The sequence below is a fragment of the Scylla paramamosain genome, chromosome 7, assembly GCF_035594125.1.
Source record: "Scylla paramamosain isolate STU-SP2022 chromosome 7, ASM3559412v1, whole genome shotgun sequence".
NCBI lineage: Eukaryota > Metazoa > Arthropoda > Malacostraca > Decapoda > Portunidae > Scylla > Scylla paramamosain.
In genome coordinates, this window is record NC_087157.1 from 8,769,342 (window position 1) to 8,787,009 (window position 17,668).

At 37.7% G+C, this 17,668-nt stretch overlaps 2 protein-coding genes across 4 annotated transcripts in view; both read right to left on the reverse strand.

The window, feature by feature from the left end:
- Positions 1-4,935, reverse strand: part of LOC135101994 (exportin-4-like) — a 36,921-nt gene extending 31,986 nt beyond the window's left edge. Inside the window, exon 1 of the mRNA XM_064006577.1 lies at positions 4,804-4,935. Within this exon, the coding sequence (XP_063862647.1) occupies positions 4,804-4,875 (72 nt within the window). The 5' untranslated portion in view covers positions 4,876-4,935. The remainder of the gene's footprint in view (positions 1-4,803) is intronic.
- A 4,401-nt stretch (positions 4,936-9,336) lies between these two features.
- The window catches only part of LOC135102006 (sterol regulatory element-binding protein cleavage-activating protein-like), a 42,733-nt gene continuing 34,401 nt past the window's right edge, over positions 9,337-17,668 (reverse strand). For all 3 annotated transcript variants that reach the window (XM_064006596.1, XM_064006595.1, XM_064006597.1), the window contains 3 exons: positions 13,618-13,747; positions 13,406-13,468; positions 9,337-12,738 (listed from right to left, as the gene is read on the reverse strand). In XM_064006596.1, coding sequence (XP_063862666.1) covers positions 12,562-12,738; positions 13,406-13,468; positions 13,618-13,747 — 370 coding nt within the window. In that variant the 3' untranslated portion in view covers positions 9,337-12,561. The remainder of the gene's footprint in view (positions 12,739-13,405; positions 13,469-13,617; positions 13,748-17,668) is intronic.

A 17,668-nucleotide genomic window follows, 5' to 3' on the forward strand; every position in this document is an offset into this window, starting at 1 on the left:
GAACTCTAAAGGGCAGCATGTTCCTATGCACACAAGAAACCAAGCCTGTACTACCTCAGGCAAGAACCAACCATCTAAGCCTCTAAAATGTAGAGAGGGATGACTATCTAAGCTTACAAATAGAAGAATTCCAGAATTGCCTATCAGTGCCGCATGCCAAGAACAATGAAACTTAGAAGTTAAAAGTGGAACTTAAAAGTGGAAAGCAGAGTGCCAGCACAGGAAGATGCTAAAGCCATAGCAGCCAAAATGATTGACAACGGGGTCAAACTAAAACAAACATATGCTCTAACCATCTGGAGGGAACCAAAAATTAAACTTTTCACACACACACACACACACACACACACACACACACACACACACACACACACACAAAAAAAAAAAAAAAACACACATACACACACACACACACACACACACACACACACACACACACACACACACAAAAACACACATACACACACTGCCCAGAAGATAGATGTGTTTACATAGGTCAACTAACAAGCAGATGATCCAGAGGCACTGCAAGCTAGAGGCCAATACCTACACTGTAGACAAATTATCTTAATGATCCCATCTCCATTTATATAGAGAAGGTTTACAATTGAACTATACCATATATAGAAGCACCGAGGTCATTTATCAGTTTTGCTGATGATGACAATGAACATGTAGGTCATCTGAGGTCATTTATCAATTTTGATGATGATGATGATGAACATGTAGATCATTTATCAGATTTGCTGATGATAGTGAACATGTAGGTAATTTATCAATTTGCTGATGATGACAATGAACATGTAGATAATTTGAGATTTGCTGATGACTGAATATGTGGGTCATTTATCAGATTTGATGATGATGATGATGATGGACATGTAGGTCCATTTATCAGATTTGCTGATGATGACAATGAACATATAGTTCATTATCAGATTTGCTGATGAGAGTGAACATGTAGGTCATTTATCAGTTTTGCTGATGATAATGATGAACATATAGATCATTTATCAGATTTGCTGATGATGACAGTGAACTAAGAATGAACTGCAAGAGAGGAAAAACAAAGAACTGAAACAGATCTGTAAAAAATTATACAAGGGCAATACACAAATAAACAACTGTAAAAGCTTGGAAAAAAAAAACTACTTTCAGGAATCAATGATGAATGCCGAGAAAAAGTACAAGATATAAAAGAAAAGGAAGAAAGAATACAAAAAAGTCATTTACCAATGAAAATGAAGAGCTGAAAGTGATTATAACTGTTACAATGTCATGTCCATGACTCAAATATGTAGTTATATTGTGATCACCTCATGAGAAAAAGTGTACAGTGGTACCTCGGTATACGTCCTCTTTGGAAGCAAAAAAAATTTGCCTGGTATATGACCTTTGTTTGGAATACAGCTCGTGTGCTGGAACTTGCATGGGTCAAAACGAGTCACAACACTGTGCACTACCCTTGTTTACTTCTCTCAAGACAAAGTCATGATTGCCTATGAGTGTCAGTACACCCATTGCTACCACTCAGCAAACAACCCACGCTATAACTTTGTGAATTTTCGTGCGATTTTGTGTTTTTCGCATAAATTTCTAGTAGATTCATTAACCGTGAATTCTAAGAAAGTTAATGACTATGCTTCCAAACAATAATATCTCCCTTCTCAGCACCACCCTAGTAGACACTTGACTCTTCTCATTTATTTCATCTAATTGCTTCTGTATTACCATATTTGATGGCATACAAGACACCTTTTTTTCATAAGAAATAGCTCATAAAATCACCCTGCATCTTATATGAGAATGTGAGGCCCCCATAGATTTAATTTTGAAATTTCCTTCACGTGTACACATGAAGGCTTACACCACCATATTATAGGCAAGAGTGCTATATAATTTTTCAACCATAACATAGTAAAAAGAAATGATGAAAATGAAAATGAGGCCCTGTTCACTGATGTGCCAAGTGTGTTGTTGATATCTCAGCAACTGGGCTGTGTTCTTTGCCTCACATCTGTGACCAGGCCACTACCTCTATTTTATTATTGTAGCATATTTTTACTATTGTGATTGCTTGCTTTCATACAGTTGTATGGCTAGCTTGCTTTAAACATTACATGCTTAAATGCATTTTTTTTTTCCTGAATATGCCTTGCTGAAATAAGGGTGCATCTTATATGCCATAAAAATACATTATGTATTTTAGTATTGAGCAGTGTTCAAATGATTTTATACAATCCCATCAATATACTGTAAAATATGCCAATGACAATAGGATTTTTTTTCATAGGAAATGATTAACCATTTTCCCTTTATTTCTCAAGGGAAAAATTTGTTTGGCATATGTCCTATTTGTTATTAGTCCAAGGATCTGGAATGAATTAAGGACATATACTGAGGTACCACTGTATAAGGAAAATGGAATGAGTACGAAAAGCAGCAACCAAAATGGTCCTAATCCAAGAGAAATTATGTGAAGATTGACGAATCCTAGACTACAGCATACAATCTTAGAAATGAGAAGAGAGAGAGCCAAAAACTTGATTGCAGTGTTCAATGATGAAGAGAGTGGATAATAAAAAAAAAAGAAAAAAAAATGTGTGGAACAAAATAAACACAAGGAGGCAGAAAAGAAAGTGGAAGCATGGGAATGCAATACATAGATCAATCACCATACACTTAATTTCTCATATCCCCTCCCTTGTTCCCTATGGATTTGGCAGCTGACTGGTAGTAGCAATAAAGTTATTTCAACATTTTCAATCACATTATCAATCAACCTCACCTATATTTTTTTCCAGAAATATCAGTGGGGAAACAATAGTTACATTACAGTATCAACACCTCAGAAAAATTATGGAAACAAATAACAAAACATTATCCACATAAATGTATACATACACATGTTTATAAACACAGGAGAGATCTCTAGTGGCTTATGCAAACTTCAAAGATGTAATTAGGTAAATTATTTGTTTCCACAAATTTATACTTTGATATTTTACTGCTTTCATTTTTTCATTACCTTAAACATAAAAAGAATAAAAAAAAGGGGGAAGTGGCAAGAACATTCTGCATGCATCATTCAGCTATCCTGCTAAAAAAAAGTGCAATGGAGGCCTGAGTCATGACCTCTTAATAAGCTTAGCGTACAACAACTATAACAATACAAATTACAACAAAGTCAGTTTGGAAGTTATAAAGAGTAAGACTCAATTTAGAAACATCCTTAACTTTTAGTCATTATGAAACAGTTATATGGTTGTTATTCTGTGAGACTGTAACACAAAAATTTGGTTTATTACATGGCTTGTGTGGGTCTTTGCTAAGTAGCTAAGAAATAGTTATATAGTAGTTAGATTGTTATGTATGTCATTGCTATGTGGCTATAATGAGGTAACCACCAATTACTTTCCACAGTATGTTCAGTTACACTTTTCACTTTCATGTCAGGCATTCTCAGAGAAGCTCACTGTCATTTGTTAATATGGCTCGCCAGCAGAGGGAGGTGAAGTGGAAAGTACCAGAGTTCGGCAGGAAAAAGTCACTATGTGGGATATTTATTAATAGCAATGTTTAAGATGCAATATAAAGACATAAAGAAGAGGTTGTATGTATTTAATAAGGAAGCCACCAAACTTCACTCACCTCTAGTGCCATGAGAATCTTCACATCACACTAGTAAGACATAACTATAATTTTTGAAGTCCCTTGTTAGGTTAGATTATGCTATGTTAATGTCCTAGCAGAGTAGTGGTCCAGAGGGGGGCCATAGTCCTCTCTGGCTAGGTTAGGTTAATATCCTAGCAGGGAGGGGTGTCCAAGGGAGGCGCAGCCCCACTGGCTAGGTTAGGTTAGGTTAGGGAAATTTGAAATATTAAGGCAAATTCCCTTAGATTCTGTAATGCCCATATTTCATTATTTTTTCTCCACCCCCCACCCCCATTCCCAATTTCCCACACGCCCCCAAGCTTGTTTGAAGGGTTGGGGATGTTGGGGGAATAGGGTGGCAGATTCTTATCAACAAATACTCCCAAATTTCAATATACAATGCTTCAAAATTTAAAACACCAATTTTGTCAAAGTGAATATCAGATGATATTTTCCAAAATATGAAGATCAACACTTTAGAATTAAACGATAAACAAATTGTTCTCCATAAATAGTAAATGGTAGAGGGGCAGTTACTGAATACTCACGTTCAGAGAATGGATCAATGCATAGGTAACCAAGAAAAATAATAAGACTAAAATCTGAGGAAGTGTAAAAATAGACAGGAAATGTTTCGAATGCTGCCTCTGAATTCCAACACTTCTTGCACATGTACATCAGTGAACACTCACACATACATATCAAGGGTGGATATGAATGAATACGCGGGGTGGCAAGATATGGTGAGAGGGGGCAAGGCAAGGTATGAGGGGCCAGGAAAGGAAAGGTGGGAGGGGGTCGTGACGTCTACACAAAGGGGAGTTTGTTTACATCCTGTGTGTGGGCAGCCTGACCCGCACCTTTCCTTACCTTGTCTCCCCTTGACCCTGCCTTGCCTAGCCTTCCCTGCCTCCCCTAGCCCTGCCCTGCCTCACCTCACATCCTACCTCGGTGCCTAATAACACCTGGCGGACCGAATAATATAGGTGATATGAGACAGGTGAGGGGGGGCTACACAAAGACGGGCTCTATCTGCTTCACTACATCCTGCCTCACCTAATGCTTATGTTCCCTTAAAACTCCTTTAATTTATCTCATTGTTGGCATAAAATAAGGCCAGGAAAAAGGCCCAGAAACATGTTAACTGACCATCAAAATCTGCGCCGCCTTCTCCAGCTGCTCCATGGTGGACGGCGGCGTCTGCCCTCTAGCGGCCGCCATGCACCGGGGCCTCCCTCCTTCCCTCTCCTCTTCCCGTCATGCAGTCCCTCCCCCCTTCCCTTCTTCCTCTCAGCACTTTGACGCAACCTATCTCTTCTTTACTATTTCATTATACCAGTTATGGCGTCTCATGTACTCTTTCTCTGTCTCATCCAGTTAATACAGTATATGCGTGTCCCTTTATTGCTCAACAGCTACGGAATCGTTCAGTCCCTCCTCTCTCCCGTCACTTCCTCAATATAACTTCTTAATTTCCTCTCGTCATGCAGTCTCATTTCGTCCTCCTCCCTCCCCACACCATGCTCAGCAGGTGCGAGCAGTTTCATTCATGTCGGGCATCCTCATTCAGGTTGCGCATCTCATTCTATCTTAACATAATATGGTATTAAATGTAATATTCCTCCCACACAATGTTAATAATCGCATCAAATGCAGCATTCCTCCCACGCATTGTTAATATTTTATTTCATTGTACAGATAAAAATGTCCATTCAATATATATATATATATATATATATATATATATATATATATATATATATTATTTATTATTTTTTTTTTTCCCTATCAATCCTCCACCCCTCCCTCCTCACATTTATGAGCTTAGTGGCATGCGTGTTCATCCAATCGTTGCTACTCTATCATTCAACGTGTAGTTACATGTGGCAGGGACTGGCGCTGTATGGAGTATTAAAGTATTATTATTGCATCATGAAGTATGTAGCCTACCCCATAACTGCAGAGAATTCAATGGTTTACTTATTTATTTATTTATTATGATTATGCGAATTATCATATTGCAAATATACATTCAATATCAGTATTTCATGTACAATTTTCCTAGTGATTTGTGAATGTTAAGTCCATAAAAGGAGAACAGAGAGATTAATAAAGGATTTTAGGAGATATCTGAAGGAGGAAGCAGAAATTAGATTACCGGATGTACATAGTAAATCTAATGATCATCCTACCGTAGCTTGGAGCATCGTAACGTCGTGTGTCAGTCATTATTCGGTTATCTCCTCCAGCAGTCACCAAAGACTCCGCCCATGCATGTTGATGTACTTTACTTAGTTCCCAGAATTACTGCATCATTCAAGCAACCGTGCGTTATATTTTTGTAAGGGGATATAAGATTGAAACACAAAAAGTATTAAGCACATTTTTTACTCAAAAAAAAAAAAAAAAAAAAAAACAAGTACTTCCTAGTATAATAATCTGTGTACACAAAACGCTGTACACCCGGTTAACTTCCACAGCATGTAGTTACACTGTCATAATATCTTCTGGACGTGGCACAATGCTTGAGAATATTAGGGACGGTCACACACACACACACACACACACACATATATATATATATATATATATATATATATATATATATATATATATATATATATATATATATATATATATATATATATATATATATATATATATATATATATATATTTCTTCAATTAAGTTGGGCGTCCTTTGGGCCATCAACGCAAGTTTTTTGTCACCCCTTCTAGATGCTAACTCTGTACAAGGGCCTTATCAACATACGCTTCACATACAATATGTGGAGAGAGGGCCGGGGGGGAGCTCACTCATGGTGCTCTCTTGAACTAGGCAGAATCAAAAGCATTTCATCTTATCAACTCTCCTATATAAATGATTGACTAATTGTCTTCAACCTCTCTCTTTACTGCAATGTTGCATCTCTTCACTATCTTCCTATCTTGTATCGCTACTTTCATGCTAACCAATTCTGTCTTGCTAGACTGCATGCCTCCCCTCCATCAGCCTCAGTACACAGGCTTCTATTTCCTCTCATCCCGATTCGGTCCACCTCCCTAACACAAAAGTTAACGACAATATTCTAAGTCTTCCATCCCTTTTACTGAAAAACTTTGGAACACCCTGCTTATCTATTTCTTCCTACCTTCATCTTGAATAATTTCAAAAGGGAGGTTTCAAGATATTTGCAGTCCCCTCTAAAAAAAAATATTATAATGACAACAATAAAATAAAAAGTAATAGTAATGTACTTATTTTCTTTAATGATGAACACCACAAAACACAGTAGCTTTGTAGGACAGTAGGTGAAGGCTGAGTTGTGCATCTGTTAGTGCTTAGTAAGTCCAGTAATGATAATGGACTACCAGTGAATCAGCATGGGTCTCTTACCATAGAATAGAACATAGCTTACTCCTGTACAAACAGGCACACTTTTATTTATTATTTTTTAATGTAAGGGCACTGGTCAAGGACAACAAAAAGAGCATAAAAAACCCTGTGGCGGATGTCCAACACCCTACCACTGTGCACCAGAAATTTATGAAAGATAAAGGGGTGCCTTATGATATAAGATGAGAGAAACAAGTAGTGAGGAGTAACTATGTCCCAGGATTGCCACTTTCTTATAAGGGTTTGCATTTTCAGCTGGGGGTGGGTTGAACTTGTAACCCACTTCACCTCCTTGGGCACCAGTGGCGAAGGTACGGCAGCTTACATTGCCTTTACGCATCTGTGGTGTACTCAAGGAACACACACAGTATGGTGTTAACAACACATAGGATAAAACAGAACTAGAACACCAATGAGGATCTGGTTTGAAGGATCACATGTGGTGAATTAGCATACAAAGGCCAATGCCAGGTTATAGAATATTACATTTGTCTAGGCAGACACATGGGAAGCTAAGTACCTGTTATTGCACAGGCCTGAGACTAGACAGAGTATTTAGCTGGAGTTTGGATGGAATGTCCACCTTGAGTAATAGTAAGCTGAGTAAGGAAGAGTTGTACATTGCTTGGGATGCTGGCTGGAGTGCAACTGTCTTGAAAGGGAGCAGAAGTGTAACTCTGATTGCTCCTTGAGTGTAAATCAATCAAGTTGATTGACAACAGTTTTATTTCAGGAGCATGAATCGCTTGACTTGGATCCTCATTGGTTCATCCACTCGTTAAGGTGTATTTTTACATTTAAATAAAAATCAGTACCCATCACCGTTGAAACCACTGTAACAAGTTCTGAGGTGGCAGTCCCAAAAGAAAACTCAAAAGTTTCACACAGAATTGGAGGATAAGTGTCTTGAGGTCTCTGTAATAAAACAAAAGCAATCATGTTTTTTTCCAACTGAAGATAAAAGTAGGGCTTGCATCAGGTCATTAAATCTGTGTCTGGTCATGAAATCAGTTGTGGCTGGTAAGCCTGTTGTTGAAGGCTGGTTTGGTAAAACACATACAATGAAGGTGTGCTACTTCTCTTTGGAATGAAAAGAGAAGGATATTATTTTTAAGGAAAGGTAAGATAAATGCCAAATTTCATACAAAATCTTTACTACAATCTAATTTCCTGACTATTTACAAACTTCAGCTTGAGATGACTTCCTCTCACAAAATCGTACTTCAAAATAGAGGAAATATTTGACATTGAACAATATGAAGCACATTACAGCAAACATTTTCACTTACAAAAAAATATTGGCAACTTGTACAGAAGCTTTCACAGCCATCAGTGTGAACATTCTGAATAATCTTGCATTGCTGTTTAAAACTGTTCTCACTTCATCTCTTAAAGGGATACAGGTTTCATACACTCTGGAGCCTCAAGAAATAGTAATACAAAATATAGGTCTCTATAGTAGAGTAGAGGTGAAATGTGCATCTGTCACAGAGTTTGGTCAGTCCAGTAGTGATCACAGGCTGCCAACAAGTAGCATATGGCTCACAGCACAGGGCAGGACATAGTTGGCTTCCCTACTCACTACCTAAAGGCTAAAAGGATCAGCAGTGAGAATATTAAAGAAAGATTAAGGCATCTCTTGGTTTTTATATGATATATATATATATATATATATATATATATATATATATATATATATATATATATATATATATATATATATATATATATATATATATGAAATGCAACACTGTAAAGACAGGCCAAACCACAGAACACCCAATCTTCACTTACTGCTATATTTGTTACTCAAAATAATTTTCTTTTTACATATATTAAAATAATGAACTTTATAGTTGTGTGATGCCTTGACAAAGATATGAATGGTGGGTTGTAGAGAGCTAAGCAAGTGATCATGTAGCATTTGGCATGAAAGACTCTAAACCTGCACACATACTTATCCTATTAGTTCTTAATCTGAAGGTGAAAATTCCTGTCCTTCTTATCTGATACATTCTCTTTTGACTTTTTTTTTGCCTCATATTGTAGCAGACTAAATATATCTCTTCACACTCTTACACACACATGCACACACACACACACACACACACACACACACACACACACACACACACACACACACACACAAAAAAAAAAAAAAAAATAATAATAATAAAATAAAAAAAAAATATATATATATATATATATATATATATATATATATATATATATATATATATATATATATATATATATATATATATATATATATATATATATATATATATATATATATATAAGAAACAGGATGGATGACAAAATTACCAGCTCAAGTGATATTCATGGACAAAAGGTTACTGATTTCCAAACTCCCTCATATCATTGCCACTTAATACAACTGATAATCTTCTCGTGATGCTGTTTTCATTCAGACGAATGACACATTTCTCAGCTAGTCTTCATCTGGAAAAGTGCTCTCCTGTTTTCTAAAATACTCCTCAAAATGAAGGCTGTACAAATTCCATCATCTATAACTCTGCTTGGTATACAGATAAGTTACAAAGAAAACAGCAATATCTGCCTAGCTTAACAACACTGAAGAGTCTGACTTTCAGTGTGTTATAAGTGTGATCGATTTCAGAGAGCATTTTATCCTTCAACTGATTCAGGACCCATTCTCTCTTCTACTCAACTTCTGGGGTATGAAATGATGATGATTTTGATGGTGGTGGTGATGGTGGTGATGAAAAGTATGGTGTGAACACACATTCTCATCCTGATGATCTATTCACCACACACGGGCCTTGACACAAACACTGGCCTCTAACACTGGGTAACTGGTCTGTGTGACTAGAGAGCAATTCCATATTTGAAAGAAAATAGTACAAGTATTCATGCAATGGCCAGTTAAGATCACATTATTATACTGTTGCCTAAATTCCACTGTACACAAGACTTAGTACAAATAAGATGCTGATATGGCTTTTTCACTTTTCACTATAACTACAGTGCATTTTTAATACCTAAAATGTGATATATACACTATTTTGTGGTACCTCAACTTTTTTTTTCCCCCAAGTTATACACATTGCAAATAGATTTATCTCCCACTATGACATTTTGTAACAGGTGAAATTCTCTAAATAAAAATTTCAAGGCTCTGCAACTTTGTGATTCCTATGTAATTTTTGTTTTCACCAAGCTGTTCATGCAGTAAGTGTGTCAGTTTCTACTTGGTTCTTAATGGTGGTGTTACTTTTGCCTTCTCAGATAGCATTAATTTTTTGAGCCTGGCTCACTGACTTTGCAGCAGAGGCATCAACAGATGATCAGAGATCTCATGCATATTAAAAGTGTGCCTGACTAGTTTAAGTTCCTGCTAAGTGTTCATGTTGCTGCACTCTGCTTGCCAAAAGTGCTCAGTAAATCTACATTTCTTTCACTATACAACAGTGAAGTTATTTTCACAATATTTTACACAAATCACCTGGAGGTCTAGCATACAAAAGAGATACAACCAAATGATAACAAATTATACACTAGGTCACACTTTCTTCTCATGCTGTACTTATTGGATTTGCTATTTGTGATGGTGAGCATGTTTTCAAAATGCTACACACTTCCACTGATACCAGCTTGATGGAAAAGGATGCTTCTAGACAGGCAGCTATCTTTTTTTCCCCATCTCAAAATAAAGATATCTAGACCTGAACTCTTGCTAAGATAATATTAAAGGAATCTTTCATGAATGCTTGCAAAGACAGCTTGTCATGATAATGCTTGTCATCCAAGAGCAATCTGCAATGGTATAACCAGTTCTCTGTTTTACATATACTTACAAAGTGTACTGTGCTTTCACACTCTTCTGCCTGATCTCTCTCTCTCTCTCTCTCTCTCTCTCTCTCTCTCTCTCTCACACACACACACACACACACACACACACACACACACACACACACACACACACACACACACAAACACAATGAGATGAATTTATCAAATTAACTTTATAACAACCAATCTGCTTTCTCACCCAATCATTTGCTTCTGTATTTTTCCACCTTTCCTTTCTTGAAACTGCACCATGGCTCAGGTACCTTTCTAAAGCTTCTGACTAAATATGAAGGATTACATACAGCCTCAAGTTAATGTAAGAAGTGGAACAAAGAAAGGAATGCAAGGACTGCAATTTGATTGGGACAGCTGTAGATTTCCCTGCTTTAACCACCCAACTGGAGGGAGATTCTGGAGGGCACAGCATATTACTGATCAAAACAGACTGAAGAATATTTGGGAATCACCTACTGATGCATTGAAGGATGAGATCTTGTGTATAATCTCCTTGCCCATTACAAGTGAGATCTGAATATATTCTTCACACTACACTCAATGATTATTTTGATGTGAATTTTCCTTTACTGACATTAATCTTTAAAACTAGTCACCTAGGAGCCCAGTAGCATTACTGGGTCAGTAAAACCTCATGAGCAGCATGATTTTAGTCAAACATGCTCTCAAAATCTTCAGGTACAAGAAGAATGAATCCCTTTAAAAAAATTGGTTTCATGTCTAATTGTTGTAATATACTTGAGTATCTCTACAAGCTGTATTTTCCATTACATTGCTTGCCATATGCATGTTTGTAAAATCTGATATAGGATTAAGAAACTTACACTTTTAAGAGAATCATATTTTGGAATTTAAGCTTATATAATGCTGTAAGGCTTATGAAGTGATAAGTTTCTGTTTCATGACAGCACCATTTGCAGCTTCCCTCATTAAGAAAAACTGGTTCTTGCTGTTCCTTCTCTGTACTGCTTACGGAAAAGCTTTGCCATATAAATCACTCTGCTTATCACATGTTTTCTCTTCAAGCAGAATAATTTAATGACAGCAGAGTATTATATATAATATTAAAAATAATTGATCTATTCAATGTCTATCTTAAAAACCACACTCTACAGAAATAAAGTAAATTTAATTAGGTGAAACTGTTACATCTCACACTTGTCTTGTACATAAAATGTAAAATTTTATATTTAGACAATTATTCCAAACCACATGCTACCAGTGTGCTCCAAGACTCCCAGCCCTTAGACTACTGACATCTCTACAATAGTAGTGGTTCATGCATGCTGTGAAAACACTGAATCCTACCATGTAAATCTGTTAGTCCAATTTTATAGCTTAAATATGTTGCAATAATATCAATCAAAATGATCTTAGCATCAATGAAGCATCATTGTGGTAAACCACTTCTATTATTTTAACATTATATGGCATGAAAACTTGTGGCAGTGGTCCTACACTCCTGATGCAGACACTTGAACTCCTAAGAATGTAGAATACTGAATGCTGGGCATGGTTCATTGCTTCAAAAGTTGTTATAACTCATCTGTAAATACAAATACACAAATAATAAATACTATACTAGCAGTTAAGTGAAAGAGTCAATGGCAGCTTGTGGATTGCCCTGCCCACCTCACTAAGAGCTTTGTGTCCTTGGCTTCCTCAGTCATATTTCTCAGCCACTGGAAGCCTCACAACACGCAGTTGGTTCCCATAGTCACAAACAATGGTGTCTGCCACAGGCATCAAGTGGCGGATGAAGACACTTTCGTCACGGTCACCCAAACGGACGACACGCACTGGTGTACCCGAGGTGATGTCCCATACTGTTAGGGAACCCTGTGGAAAACCACCAGATGAACATTAATCTGTGCCATACAGTAAGTGAAGCAATATAACACAGACACTACTCTACAGCTCTGTGGAAAGCATCCTTGCTAGCCACTTGACATACATACAGTGGGTCCCAATCCCTCTCAGGTCACTAAGATTTCTTCACAGAAGGTGAACAGTTACTGTTCAGCAAGGGGATAGAGTATGTGGTTTGTGTTAGGTCTCAGCTTTACTATTTACTATTTCTTGAAGAATGGGAAGGTAACAACTGGAAGAATCACAAGTGATTAAGACCATGGTGAATTACACACACTTAGCTGTTAGAAAATAAATGAATAAATAAATAATAAATAAATAAATAAATTAATTAATTAAATAAATAAAAAATTCAATACAAGTAATATCTGTATACAGATTTTTTTTATATGCTATGCTTTCATAAATTAAGCCAGACTACACCCCAAAGATTTCAGTTTCATCATCAGCAGGTAAAAATGCGAGATGGTACAAGGCAGTGTGGGACAGATCTGAAAATTAACCACTTCCCTTAGACAAACAATATTCCTCTACTTACAAAGCAAATAAGCAAACATCTTAACTAAATACACATGAAACAATTAATACTTACTAAATTACTTTCCAATCATTTGAATTTTCTCTTATATCAACATACCTGTCTGCTGGTGATGAGAAGCTTGTTGGTGAGCATGACCATACTGGTGCAGTACATCTGTGTCTGTAACCAATCAGTTATGATTATATAAGCATCAATACATCATAAGTATTAATACATCTAAGAACGTACATTAATACACATCACGGATAAACAAGCAATATCAAATATGTAACATCACAATAATCCCAGGCATGACTTCACAAACTTACCATCTGGAGGGTGTTCAGAAGGTGACCTTGGAAGCGTTCCCACACACACAGTTTGTCATCCTCTCCTAGGGAGAGAATGTAACTGGTGGTGCAGGTTAGGGTGGTGATGGCCCCATGGTGTGCCTGAACACTGCAAAACAAGCAAAATACTTAAACCCAACCCTTTATTGTGATGCTAGAAATAAAACTGATGGGCATGGTAAATGGATTTCATTGCCACCATTTTGTTATGTTCTTATTTTCCTTTAAAGGACTAAAAGATTTAGAAGTCTCTCCCATTTTCTGTGGTCAGACATTATTTTTCCTGATGTTCATCCTTTCCACATCCTCATCCATACACCATTCTGCTTCAGTTTTCCCATTAGTTGCTTTCCAATTATCTCCAACTCTTACACTCTTCTCAGTATACAGGCCTCCTCTCTCCTTTTGGTATGCTCATACCATCTCAGTCTATATCTCTTTCACACATTCACCACATCTACCATTCACATCTTGTTACCTGATTGTTAGGAGGAGGGAGTAGGCACCTGCCAAAACAATAATTACTCCCAGTGAGGTCTGAAGCACTGTATCATTAAACCCAGATGTGACCCCACTGTTTCCCCATTGTGTCTAACAACACAAAGGGGCAGTCACAGCCTGTCCTCTAAAGACAACTCTTTTCCTTCACACAAAACTACAAGCATCTAATTACACACATACCCTTCACTCAAAATTCAAAATTATCATGGCAACTCCTACACCAGCCTCGGAGTCCCCATCTGGGGAGGGGACCACAAATGTCCCCAGGCTGGGCTGCTCTTCTGGTATCAACCCTAAGTGTCTTGACACCCCCCCTCAACTTTTTCTTCATTAACTTCTGCAACATTCGTGGTCTAATTTTCAATCTGTAGAACACCAGCTTTCCTCTACTAAACCTCATCTTCTATTCCTCACTGAAACACGGGTATTTGAGGCAACTGACGGTAGCCCCCTTTCTTTTCCCTCTTACTTTCTCTATCCTCATTTTCAATCCAAAGCTGGAAGTTTATGTGTGCAATGACTTAAACTGCTCGTGCCCACCATCTGGCTAAGACTACAGAGTCACTCTAAAGCTAAATTTATCTGTGCTGTATACCTCTCACCTAACACCCCTATAAAAAATTCTTTGACTACTTAACTTCCAAAGTGGAGCACATTCTGACTCTCTTCCCTTTTATGGAGATCTACATTATTGGAGACTTCAATGTTCACCACCAGCTTTGGCTTTCCTTTCCCTTCACTGACCATCATGGAGAACCTTCACCAGGATGGTCAGGCCTTCAACTTTGCCATTCTCCATTACCTTGGTGCAACACCCTACTCATATTCCGGACCATCTTTGAGATAAGCCCAACATTCTTGACCTTTTCCTAACCTCTAATCCTTCTGCTTATGTTATTATCCTCTCTTCTCCATTGAGCTCCTCCAATCATGATCTCATATCTGTATCTTGTCCTATCGCTCCAATCCCTCCTCAGGATCCCCCTAAGCGGAGGTGCCTCTGGCATTTTGCCTCTGCTAGTTGTGGGGGACCTAAGGAGGTATTTTGCTTTATTTCCTTAGAATGACTACTGCTTCCATGTCAGAGACCCATCTCTGTGTGCCGAATGCATGGAGGCATACATTCCTCATTCTTTTTCTCAACTTAAACCTTCCAAACCTTGGTTCAACACAGCCTGTTCTCATGCTATACATGGTAGAGAAGTGGCCCACAAAAGGAACTTAAGCCTTCCATCACCAGAATCTCATGTCCTTTATATTTCTGCCCAGAATCATGCCAAGTCTGTTCTCCAACTAGCCAAAACTCCTTCATTAATAGAAAGTGTCAAAATCTTTCAAGATCTAACTCCCCTCATGACTTCTGGCATCTAGCTAAAAACATCTCCAATAACTTTACTTCTACTTCTTCCCCTCTTTTATTTTAATCTGATGGCACCACTGTTATCACATCTATCACTAAAGCTGAACCCTTCACTCAAACCTTTGCTAAAAACTCTGCCTTGGACGATTCAGGGCTTGTTCCTCACTCTCCTCCATCCTCTGACTACTTCATACTACCTATTAAAATTCGTAGCAAAAATGTTTTCCATGTCCTCGCTGGCCTAAACCCTCAGAAGGCTTATGGACCTGATGGGGTCCTTCACATTGTTCTCCGAAACTGTGCCTCCATGCTTGCACCTTGCCTAGTCAAATTCTTTCAACTCTGTCTGTCAACATCTACCTTGCTGGAAGTTTGCCTACATTCTGCCTGTTCCTAAAAAGGGTGACTGTTCTAATCCCTCAAACTACCATTCTATTGCTTTAATTTCCTGCCTATCTAAAGTTTTTAATCTATCCTCAACAGGAAGATTCTTAAACATCTATCACTTCACAACCTTCTATCTGATTTCCAGTACAGGTTCCATGAAGGTTGCTCTACTGATGATCTTCTGGGTTTCCTTACTGAGTCTTGGTCATCTTCTTTTAGAGATTTCGGTGAAACTTTTGCTGTTGCCTTTGACATATCAAAAGCTTTTGATAGAATCTGGCACAAAGCTTTGATTTCCAAGCTATCCTCCTATGGCTTATATCCTTCTCTCTGTAACTTCATCTCAAGTTTCCTTTCTGACCATTCTATTGCTACTGTAGTAGACGGTCACTGTTCTCCTAAATCTATTAACAGTGGTGTTCCTCAGGGTTCTGTCCTGTCACTCACCCTCTTCCAATTATTCATCAATGATCTTCTAAACCAAACTTCTTGTCCTATCCACTCCTTTGCCAATGATACCAGCCTGCACTTTTCCATATCTTTTCATAGATGTCCAACCCTTCAGGAAGTAAACTGTTCATGCAGGAAAGCCACAGAATGCCTGACTTCTGATCTCTCTAAAACTTCTGATTGGGGCAGAGCAAACTTGGTATTGTTCAATGCCTCAAAAACTCAATTCCTCCATCTATCAACTCAACACAACTTTCCAGACAACTATCCCCTCTTCTTCAACGACACTCAACTGTCCTCCTCTTCTACACTGAACATCTTCCGTCTGTCCTTTACTTATAATCTAAACTAGGAACTTTACATCTCATCTCTAGCTAAAACAACTTCTATGAAGTTAGGTATTCTGAGATGTGTCTGCCAGTTTTTCTCACCACCCCTAGCTGCTAATTTTGTACAAGGGCCTTATCTGTCCATCGCCTTGCAGGCAGATTTAGATAGGATGAATGAATGGACGGACAGATGGCAAATGCAATTTAATATCAACAAATGCAAAGTACTTAGTGTAGATAGAGGAAACTCACACAGTAGGTACACATTAACCAATGAAACTCTGGTAGGTACAGGGTATGAAAAAAATTTAGGAGTTATAGTTAGCTATGAACTCCATCTAGGAAAACAATGCATAGAGGCCAGAAACAGGGCAAATAGGGTACTAGGATTAATTTTTATGAGTGTTAAAATTAGAAGGCCTAAAGTAATATTAAAGTTATACTTGGCACTGGTCAGACCTCATCTAGACTACGTTGTGCAGTTCTGGTCCCCACATTACAGGAGAGATATAGGTCTATTAGAATCAGTACAGAAGAGAATGACTAAAAGGATACAGGGGATGAGGAGTATTCCTTACGAGGTGAGATTGAAGCTGTTAAATTTACATTCTTTAGAGAGACGTAGGTTAAGAGGGGACCTGATAGACATCTTTAAGTGGTATAAAGTTTATAACAAGGGGGATGTAAGCAAAATTCTTAGGATCAGCAACCAGGATAGAACAAGAAATAATGGGTTCATACTTGAAAAATTTAGGTTTAGGAAGGAGATAAGAAGAAATTGGTTCTCAAATAGTGGTAGATGAGTGGAACAGACTCAGTAATCATGTTGTTTGTGCTAGAACATTAGGGAGCTTTAAGAGAAGATTAGACAGGTTTATGGATGGGGATAATAGATGGAAATAGGTAGGGATATTTCATACAGGGACTGCCATGTGTAAGCCTAGTTGCTTCTTGCAGCTTCCCTTATTTCTTATGTTCTTATGTATGGAGTATGCTTGACATG